Consider the following 14772-nt stretch of genomic DNA (forward strand, 5'->3'; position numbering starts at 1 on the left):
AAGTAATATGTTGAAAATGTATGTCTTCACAAGATGGTTGTGGCCTCCCCTCTTCCTGAGCCCTTCTGTCGCCATTTTGTTCTGGTAACTGTAAATAAATATTATATACTCTTAGGATGCTATCCTTATTGTTCAGCATTAAATCTATTCCTATTGTTCATTTATTTCCATAGATATAGTCACAGATATGGAAAGTTTCCTGTTTTAAAACCCAAGTTTATGTGAAAAATCATATAGTAATCTATCATCAAAAAATACTTTTAGGGGCGCCTGGGTGGCTCAGTGGGTTAAGCCGCTGCCTTTGGCTCAGGTCGTGATCTCAGGGTCCTGGGATCGAGTCCCGCATCGGGCTCTCTGCTCAGCAAGGAGCCTGCTTCTCTCTCTCTCTCTGCCTGCCTCTCTGTCTACTTGTGATCTCTCTCTGTCAAATAAATAAATAAAATCTTTAAAAAAAAAATACTTTTAATGATCTGTCATTTTGATTAGACCATCCTTCAATTTTATTGAATATAAAGATTTGGAACCATGTATCTGTTACTTAATAATTAAGAGTAATTGAAAGTAACAAATCTTGCAAAGAACTAAAATGGTTTTACCAACATCAAATCAAATATACAGGGCCACAATCCTTTATCCCAAGCACTTAGAAAAGATTAAGTTTTATAATTCTTAATTTTTCTGATTTTGAAAGGAAGTATGCTTCCTATTATGCAATACTCCCCTAAGGTCTATGTCAGTATCCTGTATGCAAATAGACAGGTAGGATATATCCTTATCTATGTGCTTTAGATCTGATGCCATCAAATGAGCAATGAATTTCTGATATTCAAAGCTTTCTGGATTTTTCATACTGCAGATACTGGAATATGGATCAGTATTAATTATACCTATTATTAACATATTCTCAGAAAGGTTGCAAAAATCCCAGATACTGTAATTTTAATATAACTTAGCCAGCAAAGTGTTTTGAGTATGCTATTTTACTTTTGCTTTTGTGCTGTTTTGTTTTAAATGTATTTTTTGTCAAAATCTGAGAGCATAGATTTGGTTCATCAACTTACATATTAAAAAGACTTATTGTCAGATTATCTTTTTGAATTCAAATTAAAGTGTTAATATGCATCCCTATAAATTATGATTCTCTAACAGATAAATGGATAAATAGGAGACAAGGCTTATTGCCCAACTGAAATAACAAGATCCACATTCAGTACATAGTGCTAATTGGCTCTTTGCTTTGCTTCCACCAGTGGGATGAGAGAATAAGGAACAATGCATACTTTTTTTTTTGGACAATACTCAGAAGAAGTCCTTTAAAGAAAACACTTCCACTGTTTTACTCAACCAATATCTAAAGTAAAAGCACTATAATGTGGTATAAAATATACTTTCTTTAATGCTACGTTTCACTCTTAAACAAAGAATGATAGGCAGTTACACTAGTAACAAAACTTAGAACCATCCCTTAGTTCGATAATCCTGAGGTTTTTATAGCCTGGAACAATGCACCATATTAAAATTCATGATGATGTGAGATACGCTCTTCTTTTGGAAAATAGGGGGGGTGGCAACGATTGTAAAAGTTGAAGTTGAAAGGAGAATAGGCATGACACCTCCTAATGTCAATGTCAGGCATATCAACAGACACATGAAATTCTGGAATCCAAAACTGGATTTAAGTTTCTACACACACCTGCAATACTTTTAGTGTTCCATCAGATGTTCTTACTCCAGTCTGAAGACTTTTGCTTTACATTAAATGACAAGCATTATGTGTGTTTTTCCATACATGAAGATTTTTTTTTTAAAACGTGTCTAAAGGTACTGGAGTAATTTTATGTAGATTTTTTTTTCTGTGCTTTCATACAAGTGGAAGCCATTGAAGGTGACACAGTTGGCTGTATGTACACTGCTAATTTATATCTAATGATTTTTTATAGATGGAAGATGATTAGTTAGAGTCTTGATAATGGGAAATGGCCTTTATTCATTCAATACCATACAATTTCATAGAACACTGTATTAATCAGCCATTGCCACCACGGAACTGCTGGATAATAAACCATTCCAAAATTTAGTAGCACAGAATCTTCATTAATTCTCAAAGAATAAGGGATAGCTTAGGGTTGGCTGATTTCAGTATAGCTTGTTTACGTGTCTGGAGGTTGAATGATTTGGCTTGGACAAGTAGATTACTACTCTGAGTGTCTGCCTTCCCCCCCGGGACTAGCAGCTACTTCAGCACATTCTCCTCATGGTGATGACACAGGAGCAAGAGCAAGTAAGCTCAACTGTGCCAGCAAATTTCAAACTTCTAGTCAATGTCAACTTAACATCACTTGGGCCAAAGCAAGTTACCAAACAGTCAAGAGTAGGGTTTTTTCCCCACCATGACAAAGCACTCTTTTATGGCAAAGCACACAGATACAGGAAGAGGTCAAGAATTGAGACCATTGGGGCGCCTGGGTGGCTCAGTGGGTTAAAGCCTCTGCCTTCAGCTCAGGTCATGATCTCAGGGTCCTGGGATCGAGCCCCATATCGGGCTCTCTGCTCAGCGGGAAGCCTGCTTCCTCCTCTCTCTCTCTGTCTGCCTCTCTGTCTACTTGTGATTTCTGTCTGTCAAATAAATAAATAAAATCTTTAAAAAAAAAAAAAAAAAGAATTGAGACCATTAATGCAATTAATTATCAATGTTAAAATCTAAAACAAATCTTTCAGCATTACAACAGCTTAATATTGATGAAAAGAGACTAATTAAATTGGCTCTGATGTTAAAGTAAAATTAGCAGAATCTAAAATGTGGTTTATATACCTTAAGATTAATTCAGAACCACTAGTAGAGGAAGAAGTGACTTAAAATTTTAACAGTTGTAAGCACTATATTTATGCATTAGAAGGTTACAAACAGATAATAATCAATAAATGGAAAGAAAGCTGGTTTAGATAGGCTTCCAAGTTCCTGGTTTACATTACTGACAGGGCAATCTATATTCTATCTTAACATAGGAGCACAAGAGGTGGAGGAAGACTGGTCACAATTCAATTAAACCCCTTAAGAAAATATTTAACCAGAGTATATAATGAATATCTGTAACTCAGATACTACTGGCCAAATTTATATTTGCTGCCACAGCACTTGACAATACACAGCAACTTCTTCCATCTTCATTTTAATTCTCTCACTAAAGAAATAACCTGTAACTTATATGATTCATCACTCTACTGTGTTCAGTATATAAAAAGAAATCTAACCTTGCAAACAGAATGTGAAAATACCAAATAAATGTTTAAATTCAGAAAATTCAATTTTCTAACATGGGGTTTTCAAAATATTTAAAGTATTTTATATGACGGATTTTCAATAATCTACAACAGTAGGTCACACATAGAAGCCAACTTTTTAAAACCCCAATGAGGAAAGACACATTTTCTGGAACTCTCTCATTAAATCATGTATTAGGGTATAAAAACTGTCTTCCCCTATTGAGTAAATATTTGAATAAACAACGGCAGTCTTGCTTTACTCTAGCACTTGACTTATTCTAATCATTTCCTTAAATATAACTCATCCTAACTGTAGGTGCTTACCAAAACAAACAAACAAACAAAAAAACATAAATGGCACAGCTGAACCTGAAACCTTACTGAACCTCGGGGAATGGAAACAACAAAAACTGAATAGTTTTGATAAAGTCTCAATCTTTTACAAAGAAAAACTTGAGACTACCATATCTGTTCACTTATAACTGCCAAAACATCAGTCAACTTTAAAAAGTTTCCACGGAAGAGGCATCTCAGTGGCTCAGTCAGTTAAGCATCTGCCTTTGGCTCAGGTCACTCTCCCAGAGTCCTGAGATGGAGCCCCACACTGGGTTCCCTGCTTGGCAGGGGAGTCTGCTTCTCCCTCTCCCTGTGTCCCTCCCACTGCTTGCGCTCTCTTGCTCTATCAAATAGATGTTTAAAATCTTTTTTTTTTTTTAAGAAGTTTCTATGGAAATATCTTCAAAGTCACCAAGAGAAATAAACTATTTAATGGTATTTTCTATAAATGTTTATATGTTAAATTTTTAGCATTTGTTTAGTTTACATTTTTTCCATCTTTTTAAAAAACTTTGTGACTTGCAAAAATAGCCTGCATACAGAAAAGTCCATACAACATATGTGAAGTTTCAAACTCCACATAACTAGTACGCTAGATACAAATAAAATATTCCTAAATCTTAAAAGCCTGTATGACACATTTTTTCCTCCATCTGACAGTAAGCACTATAATTAAAGACACAGTAATTATTCCCCTTTCTTTTCTTTATGGTTGAATTACGTATCTGTGTGGCCAATGAATATATTCCTAAACAATAGTTTGTTTTGCATGTTTATAAACAGAATTATACCATGTGTTCTTCTGTAACTTCCTTCCATTCAACATTATGCTCACTATTCATCTATATGGATTCACAGAGCTGCAGTTCATTTATTCCCACCGCTGAATGTTTCACAGTATAAATGTACAAACAATGCTATTATAAACATTACTTAAATATGTATGTCTCTAGGGCAGAGATTTCTAGAACTTCAGAGTGCATAGAGAGTCATCTGGGAGCCCGCTAAAAAGAAAAAAGAGGTTCCTGGGGTCCACCTTCAGAAATTCGGATTCAGTAGACTTCTTATCAGCTCCTAAGTGATCCCGATGCTGACTGCTGTGCAGACTGCATTTCGAATATCAAAGCTGTAGGGTGTAATTATCATTTTCTTATTTATTTGAAAGAGTTCTTCATGAAATCTGAACACCAATATTTTGTCACTTAGAGGTATTCTAAGTATCTTTCCCCAATTAGCGACTTCTTAATTATTTTTTCAGGTGTTATTTGATGAACAAAAGTTTTTAATTTTATTGTAGACAAACTTATCCACCTTTCACTTAGGATTTATAATTTTGTATCTTAAAGCCTTCCCTAACACAAGATCATGAAGATATTCTCTCTCATATTATCTTCTAAATACTTCAGGAGTCTTGCTATTCACATTTAAGTCACCTGGTCAACGGATTTTGTATATTTAATGAGGTAGAGCTAAAATTTCTAAAAACAACTGTCAGAGTATAAAAATTCTCTATTTCCCAAACAACTGTCTTTGCTGGGTATCAAATGTCAGTACATCTGTGAGTCTGTTGCTAGCTCTGTTCCACCAGTCTATTAATCTCGTGCCAAAATAAAACTGTTTTTATTTACCATTGCTCAACTTTGTTTCAAATGCATCCCCTGTAAAAAGTATATTACTACATTTTAAAGATTTTAACTAGTCTGTTAATCCCAGCCTTCTCTACTTGGAGAGAATAAGCCATTTCCATTTACCATAATTAGATATATTTGAATCTCCATCAGCTTTTCTGTTTTTTAATTACTCCAAACATTTTATGTTATTTTTTTCTTTCCTCTCCTGTTTTTTTGGATTAATCAAATAGTCTATTCCTTTCCCCCACACCACTGTAAGTTTGGATTTTGTACCTTGGCTCTATTATTTTCTTGGCTTCCTAAGAAATCATATATTTCATACTTCCCAAGTGTTTCTAGTGCTTACTCAGTATTAGTTTCAAAAACTGAATGATGATCACATCTATTAAACTAGTAACACCTGAAAAGATGCCTAACTTTAATTATCTCCGCATTTAAAGGCATGGGACTGGATCAGTCAAAGGAGCACACAACTTGATCTCGGGATTATAAGTTCAAGCCCCACATTGGGTGCAGAAATTACTTAAAAATAAAATCTTAAAAAAAAAGAAAAAAACCTCAAACTCAAATAATCAATCAATCCGCATTTAACAAAAATACAAAATTTCCTGTAAAGTCCATTTTTAAAAATACCTTGTAGTTACAATGCTACTTACAGGCTGGAAGACAAGGCACATAAATAGAGGAAAGATCCACTAGGTACTTCAAAGTTGTTTTTAGACTTTAGCACTCCCAAAAGTGGATTGTATGACAAAGTAATACAATACTTTGTTTCTTGAATAGTATTGGCTTTATATGCATGTCACTTCGATTTGAGTTCACTCAAATTATTTGGAAACTTGAAAATAGAATGTCCTTAATATTCATTCCCTGCCCCCTTACTTACAATAGATAATATTCATGAGTGCTATGGCACTAATCCAAATTTATTAAATAAATATTCAGAAATTTATTTAAATGTGAAGGAAAAGATATCATTCCCACTGGCAGCTGCTGTATAAAAGACAAGGCAGATTTATAAAACTAGCAAGCCTAAAACTTTTCTCCCATTACTTAAATATGATGGGAAAATAGAACAGAAGACATCTCCAGCACTTACAAATCTACCTTACTCAAGTTTCTCCATGTTAACTTTAAAAAATGAATTAAATTAGGTTTCATAGCCCCTTAAACTAAACACCAGCTTCTTAAATTGAAAGGAATTAATCATATTTTGGGGTGGGGGGAATAGAAGAGAGATCTAAAAATACTCTAAACTTGTGTTTTATATAGCATAAATGTCCATCTTTTCGAATCAAGCCTAATTTTTAAAGAAAAAAATATATTGTTCTAAATAAAGAAAAACGCTTATTGGCCTCCTCAAGAAATGCTTCATCTATCTATCTGTGGAAAGACACCTGCAAAACTATTAACAAGAGCACCTCTGAAGAAGCAGTGTAATGATGCATGGTGAATGAGAACGTGAGCTTTATGCGTTAACATCTGAAAGCTAAGAATGGGGAAATAATCTTGTACTATTTGTAAATTAAATATACACAATTTTAAATGATTACATCAATTTTTAAAAGTAGAAGATATGTATATAAAATAGCCTCAAACAGCTGTACTCAGAATCAGAAGTCTTTATGGAAAAAGCTTTACAAAAACTCTTCTGAGTTAGGGCACCTGGGTAGCTCAGTCAGTTAGCATCTGACTCTTGTTTTTGGCTCAGGTCATGATCTTGAGGTTGTGGGATTAAGCCCTGCACTGGGCTCTATATTCAGTGCAGTCTGCTTGTCACTCTCTCTCTGCTCCTCCCCATGCTCGCTTTTATCTTTTTTTTTTTTTTTTAAGATTTTATTTATTTATTTGACAGAGAGCACAAGTAGGGGGAGCAGCAGCCGGAGAGAGAAGGAGAAGCAAGCTCCTTGCTGAGCAGGGAGCCCAATGCGGGGCTCAATTCCAGGACCCCAGTATCATGAACTGAGCCAAAGGCAGCCACTAAACCAACTGAGCCACCCAGGCACTGCCTCCCTCTTTATTTTTTAAAGATTTCTCTCTCAAATAAATAAATAAATAAAATCTTTAAAAAAAATTCTTCTGAGTAAAAATTTTCAGAGTTAACAACATGAGTCACGTATAAAGAACAATGAAGCCAATCGTGAGGACTTAGAACAGAAGCAAAGGAATCTATATTTATTCTTTAAGCAAAAAGAAGCACCTGTAAGAGTAAGAGAAGTAATACAGATATTTAAAAATAAATGTATCAACAACAACAAAACAAAATTCTTTAAAAAACTAAGTTATTATTATACCAATGACAAAAAACTACAAAGTCTTAAAAAATGAGAAAACAAATGATGTTTTTATGCATATGAACTATTTAGCTTACAGAGAGTAACAAAGAGTTTACAGTAACTAAAACTAAAAATGCTAACTGGTAACAGAGTTAAAGAAGATATTTCAAAATTCCTGTTTGTTCTAGAAACAGTATTCCTTCCCAGTGAATATGTTATTGGCATAAATACCACTCCTAAATCGGAATAATACTAACCTTACCTTTGATTTACATCACTAACTTTTGGGGTAATAAACTATTATTACTTTAAAAAGAATGCCTTAAGAGTTCCCATATTTTGGGCACCTGGGTGGCTCAGTCGTTAAGCGTCTGCCTTTGGCTCAGGTCATGATTCCGGAGTCCTGGAATCAGAACTCCCTGCTCAGCGGGAAGCCTGCTTCTCCCTCTCCCACTCCCCCTGCTTGTGTTCCCTCTATCGCTGTGTCTCTGTCTCTGTCAAATAAATAACATTACATTACATAACATAAGTACGCATATTTCCTATCTGTTATAATTTCAGTTTTAAAAATTGCAAGATGCTTCAAGTTATTATGCAAGTCAACTCTGATGTTCCCTTAAAACCACAGATTGCTGAGTTCAACCTCATCTTATAGTGCTCTCCCAAACTGGCTTTAGAGAAGAAAACTGGAGAGAAATTGTTTTCTTACCTTTTTCTACTTATTCTTTTTAAAAGATTTTATCTATTTATTTATTTGACAGAGAGAAATCACAAGTAGGCAGAGGCATATAGAGAGAGAGAAGGGCTCAGCAGGCTTCCTGCTGAGCAGAAAGCCTAATCCGGGGCTTGATCCCAGGACCCTGAGACAATGGCCTGAGCAGAAGGCAGAGGCTTAACCCACTGAGCCATCCAGGTGCCCCCCTTTTTCTACTTATTAAGAAAACATCATGTAGTAATCAAGTAACAGACAACAAACACTTATACTTTCAGGTTTACATTAAAAATATTATCCTGTCTTCTGGTAAAAGCATGTTTCAGATAATCTCAGTACTTAAGATTTTTTACATGGTTTAAAATAAAACTCAAAGCTTTTTTTCTCAGTGTTAATCACAAAAAAAGTAGTTTAAAATTAATGGTCTACTATTTTCAAGGAGACCATGACTCACGATTTGATATTTTAAAAGAAATGCTTATGAACTTTTACCATACTTCAAGAGATTTTTCATGCTATACTCTCCAATTAAAAAAAAAAAAAAACCAAGAACTAGACATATTTTTATATTATAATAATAGGTAAATGAGTAAATGATAAAGTAAAAGAGAGAGAAATGAATTACTTGTACCAAATAGAAATACATTATCTAAATGAAGGTTAAGTAGGGAAGCTGAATTAGCAAGATGTGTCACTACCCAGTAGGTAGGATCCACAATGCCCTTGAAACAGGGAGTCAAAACATAATTGTGGGTAGCTTGCTTACTCATTCATTGTCTATTTCTTCTAACTCCAAAAGCAATGCTTCAAAATGTGCAACCCACCCCTAATGTCAAATTCATCATCACAAATGATATTTATTAAGCAATCTCAGGAATATGACCCTATACTTCTCCCAGTAGCAAAATAAATGGTACAGTTAAAGAGTGATGTTTTACAGTTTAAAGAAAAACATCTAGACAATAGTCTACAATCTAAGAAATGTTGCAATTCTAAATGAAAATGATACAACATAAGTCATTGTTTTTCTAATATGTTTTAGTAATAAGATGCATGTTTCAATCAGTAAAAGACAGAATTAAAGGCAGTGAATAAAGGAAGGACTATTGGCTTCATTAATGCTTGCCTGGATACAAAATACCTATTTCAAAGCCAGAAAAATTATGTCCTTAACTCATATGAAACTGCATTGTGCTGGATAAGGCCAATGACCTCGGCATCCATTCCTACCACCTTATTTAAGCCTATGGAGGATGGAAAGTTAAAAACTGTATTGCCCAGATCCTCTTAAAGTTCTGCTTCCAGATGTGAATGAGTTTCCAGCACAGGGAAGCACTTATGTAAGATCTGAAAGATAGAAACTTGGTGGTCATTCAGCTTTGGATATTTCTGTTGCAAGCGTCACTGTAAGGATGTGGAGGTTTTCTAATGTAATTTTTCAATGTCCAGTCTCTAGCTTTGTATCAGTTACAGTAAACGATTTCTGATCTCTTGATTATAGCAACAGCATAACCTACTTGAACTCAACATATCTTGATCTGGATTGGATAAGAAAGAAAGAACATCTCTCTTGGTCTACTGATACTTATGGTGAGATAAGAATCATTATAAGAGGTTCAGCCTATAGATCTCTAACCCTTCCAACAAGTAAGTTTGGGTAACAATGTTAAGTACACTGGTAATACAGGATATTCTGGTCTGAAGCATCTCTCATACACACACAACTCTTGAAGAAACTTGACAAATATTTAACTAGACGCACCAAAAAGAAAAAAGAGAGAAAACACAAAAGACCAGTTAGCAATGAAAGATGGGACACTACTACTAACACTACAAAAAATTAAAAGAACAATAAGAGAATGTTGGAACAACTTTATTGCAACAAATTAGAAAAATTAAATATACAAATTCCCAGAGAGGAAGTCACTACCAAAACTGAGTTAAAAAAGAAAGAGAAAATCTGAATGAATTTTTAAGAAGAAATTAAATTATGTATTTAGAATATTCTCATGAAGTCCAAGTCCAGATGGTTTCACTGATAAATTCCATCAAATATTTAAAGAAGAGGGCCACTTGGGTCACTCAGTTTGTTAAATGCTGCCTTTGGCTCAGGTCATGGTCCCAGGGTCCTGGGATCAAGCCCCTCTTTGGGCTCCCTGCTCAGTGGGGAGTGTGCTTCTCCTCTCCCTCTGCCCCTTCTCCTGCTCATGCTCTCTCTCTTGCTCACTCTCTCGCTCAAATAAATAAATAAATAAATAAAATCTTTTTTAAAAAATTTAAAGATGGAAGTAATACCAACCCTTTACAAACTCATTCAGTAAATAAATACTTCCCAACTCATTCTATAAGGCCAATAGTACTTTGCTATCAAAGCCAGAAAACATCATAAGAAAGTTACAAATACCACAAAAATACTTAAAACATTAGAACACTCAATTCTGCAACATATTAAGAAGGATTTTATACCATGGCTAAGAGAGATTTTTCCCAGGAATGGAAGGTTTGTTTAGCATTCAAAACCACAACAATAATGAACTATCCCCTATTATTATAATAATGGACATAAAACTACAAGATTATCTCAACAGACATAGAAAAAGCATTGACAAAATCTAACACTCATTCATAATAAATACTCTTAGCAAACTAGGGATAGGAAATTTACTCAACCTGATAAAGATATCAACAAAAATCTCAGAGCTAATATCACACTTAACTGTGAAGAACTGAATGTTTTCTCCATGAGGTATGGAAGTTCCTTCTGCCACTTCCATTCAACATTACACCTGGGCTTTTAGCTCATACAAGTAAGCAAGAAGACATTAGCATAGTAAAGGAAGAAATTAAATTATTTTAATTCACAGATACCTTGATCCTAAATATAGAAATCCCACGAAATCCACAATAAAACTAAGAGGAAAAAATACACAAGACCAGCAAGATTGTAGGATGCAAGATCAATATACAAGTTAATTCTATTTCTGAACTTTAGTAACAATTCAAAAATAAGATTAAGAAAATTCCATTCACAATACATCTCAAAGTAATAAAATACTGTATGTCCACTGGAATTTAAATAAAAACTTGGAAAAAAAATTTCTAAATTAAAAAAAGTAATAAAATACTCAGGAATAAATTAAACAAGACAAGTTCAAGACTTATGTACACTAGGAATTATAAAATAATGATTAGAATTATTTTTAAAAAAGATCAAATTTATGATTATAGATATAAAAATACCAGCAATAACACCTATTTATCAAAAGAATTCTGCATTATGTGCAAAAAAGGTTTATTCTACAAACACAAATATAATTCAATATCAGAAAATGTATATACATAATTCATACAACAAATTAAATCCCATGACTGTATCAACTGTGGCTATACAGGCACTTGATGAAATACTGAAGTTGCGCCTAAGAAACAATAAAATGAAATCATCTGAACTTAATAAAGAGTATTTTCCAAAAGTAGATATCCTGGGAGCGCCGGGGTAGCTCAGTCAGCTGAGCATCTGACTCTTAGTTTTAGCTCAGGTCATGATCTCAAGCTGGTAATCATGAGATTGAGCCTTGGTCAATCCTTACTCAACGTGGAGAGGACTCTCTCCCTCACACCTCCCCTCACCAGCGCAGGCGCTCTTTCTCACGCTAATAAATCAATCTTAAAAAAGAAAAAAAAAAAAAGATACCCTACAAAGTGAAAGAATGAAGCCCATTCAACTACATGAAACAGATGAGGAAAGTAACTATCACCAGTATCATAGAAACACTTCATTGTAAGAAGAGAAGGCATTAAACCACTGGAAAAGAAGAAAAACAAACATCATTTTGGCCACTATCAAGTATAAATAGATAACTCAAAGACTCCACAAAAAAACCACTAGATTTAATAAGAAACATTTATAAAGAGCCTAGATATAATACATATACCTAAATATTAAAAATTTTTATCTACTTTTAGCAAACAGTACTTAAAATAAGGAATAGAAAAAATAGAACCAAAACTTAGACAGAGAAAAAAATTAACCAGAAAGATCTCATACCTAAATGAAGTAAACTATGAAATCTCATTGTAAGAGAAAAATAATCCCAACAAACGGAAAACTACCCCATATAACTATGTGGGAAGATGTACTATCTTAATAATGCCAGTGGTTCCAAAATTAACAAATAAATAAAATGTAATTCAGAGAAGAATCCCAAAAGAATTTTTCTAGAATTGGAAAAAGATAAATCTTAAAGCATACATGGAAAAGCAAATGCAAAAATTAAGTAAGAAATACATGAAAATTTAAAACAGTAAGGGCAAACAGCCTGCCAGAGAGCAAAGCATTTTTTTAAAGTAGGTTTCCCTAAGGCACCTGGCTGGCTCAGTCGGAAGACCTTGGAACTCTTTATCTCAGGGTTGTGAGTTTGAGCCCCAGATTGGGTACAGAGACCACTTAAGTAAATAAACTTTAAAATTAAAATAAAATAAACTGGATTAAAAAATTTAAAAATACATAAATAAAGTAGGTTTCCCTTTGCCAGGAACAAAAAATTCTGAAGATGTTCATATCTGGTATTTGTACCTATTAAATACTGACAATAACTTCAATTCATACACGATGGCCAATGGTGAGTGTGTTTATAAAATAGAACATAACAATAAAACTCAATAAGCTATTTTAATTAAATGCATGATAAAGTATTAATAATGAAAATAACTAAACAATTACTAAATACCATATTAGAAAAGCTTTGTATATAACATTTTCCTTTCATAATCTTCATAAAGCACCAAAGGATTATCTCTATTTTTTTTTTTAAGATTTTATTTATTTATTTGACAGGCAGAGATCACAAGTAGGCAGAGAGGCAGGCAGAGAGAGGAAGGGAAGCAGGCTCCCCGCTGTGCAGAGAGCCCGATGTGGGGCTCGATCCCAGGACCCTGGGATCATGACCTGAGCCAAAGGCAGCGGCTTAACCCACTGAGCCACCCAGGCGCCCCGGATTATCTCTATTTTAAGGATAAGAAACTTGGGGAGATAAATTAATCAGCTTGCCTAGTCAGTGACAGAAAAGAGATTTAATAAGGAAATAATAGGTTCAAATGGAAAAGAATACCATTTGATTAGGAAAAACAAAATTCTGTATGCTAACAGAAAGAGAATTTTACCTACAGATACACGTTAGACCGTACCTTACTGAAACTATGAAATTATGTCAGTGTGTAAGTGAATACATAAATTGAAATAAGGAAAGGTTATAATAACAAATAAGATTTAAATTATGCTTCTCCTTTTTTAAGGGCGTTTCTGTGTTCATTATATGGTGCCAAACTTATCTTCAAAAAACTGAGATTATCAATATAAAAAGAATCAAAGAGATTTCCTAATGCAGAAGTTAAATTACAAGTGTTTACTATTTATTGTTCTAGTTAACAATTAGGGGGAGTGGACAGAAGACAAAGGACTAGGGCAACTATATGATTTATCTTCCAACCCATAACACTTCTGAGAATGAAAGAAGGCACTAATAGTAATGATAACAATGTAAGTATAAATCATGACTGGCAAAGGCAGACATTTGGTCACCCTAGTTAAGAAAATTATATTAACAAGAAATTCTTTGCTATAGTAATAGCAAACATGTTTTTGAGAACTTCCTATGTTACCATGCATTCCATGATGCAAGATTTTACCTGTCTCATTCACTGTCCCTATATATATAAGTTATACATACATATATGTATAAATTAAATTTTTAAAGGAATGAATAGATTTCCTTTAATCAAAAAAATTGATTCCTTTGTCTGTATAATATAGCTTAATCATTTAAATGTCATTACGACCTAAGTGTGTGAATAAGCATTAGTTCACGCATGCAAAGACTTGGAGGAACAACAAAAATAATCAACAAACCATCTCTATGTATGAAAGATGGTGACAGAATACTAAAATTAAGGCATAGTAATAAATGAGTAATGACGGCACACTAAATACTTCTACAATCTTTTATCCTAGCCACAATACGCAATCAACATCAAAAGAAGACAAAGCTGCTTTCATTTCTTACCTGCACAGCCGAAAGCCAAATGGTATCGAGAAGAGGGGCTGAATTTAACACAGCACACATTAGCCTTCGCCTCAATGCTTGCCACTGAGTTGTCTAGGTTGGTAGACCATAGCTTCACTAAAAGTAAAGGACAATAAAAATGAGAAGAATTAAACAATGCATTAGCAAATGCTTCTGTAACCCAGAATGTTTGCTTATTGCTACAGTTGCCTTTTCATACTAATCCAAAACATTTTAGTTTAGAGAGGGGTTAAAAAAAAAGCAATATGGAGATATACGTGTATTTGTTTCAGTATTCTTTAAATGGTATTGGGGGGATGGTGCACCTGGCTAGCTCACTCAGAAGAGCATGTGACTCTTGGTCTTGGGGTGGTGAGTTCAAGCCCCACATTAGGCATGGAGCCTACTTAAAAAAAAAAAAAATGGTGTGTATTTTTCTCAAGTATCATGGGTTGGAAGATGAATCATATAGTCATCCCACTGCTACACAA

The 14772-nt window shown here is 34.0% G+C and overlaps 1 protein-coding gene across 5 annotated transcripts in view; it reads right to left on the bottom strand.

Annotated features, from left to right (window-relative positions):
• Positions 1-14772, bottom strand: part of COP1 (COP1 E3 ubiquitin ligase) — a 201039-nt gene that overhangs the window by 80854 nt on the left and 105413 nt on the right. For all 5 annotated transcript variants that reach the window (XM_032838827.1, XM_032838826.1, XM_032838825.1 and 2 more), the window contains one exon: positions 14282-14398. In XM_032838827.1, coding sequence (XP_032694718.1) covers positions 14282-14398 — 117 coding nt within the window. The remainder of the gene's footprint in view (positions 1-14281; positions 14399-14772) is intronic.

The sequence above is a fragment of the Lontra canadensis genome, unplaced genomic scaffold (genome assembly GCF_010015895.1).
Source record: "Lontra canadensis isolate GAN:19392208 unplaced genomic scaffold, GSC_riverotter_1.0 scaffold106, whole genome shotgun sequence".
Lineage (NCBI taxonomy): Eukaryota > Metazoa > Chordata > Mammalia > Carnivora > Mustelidae > Lontra > Lontra canadensis.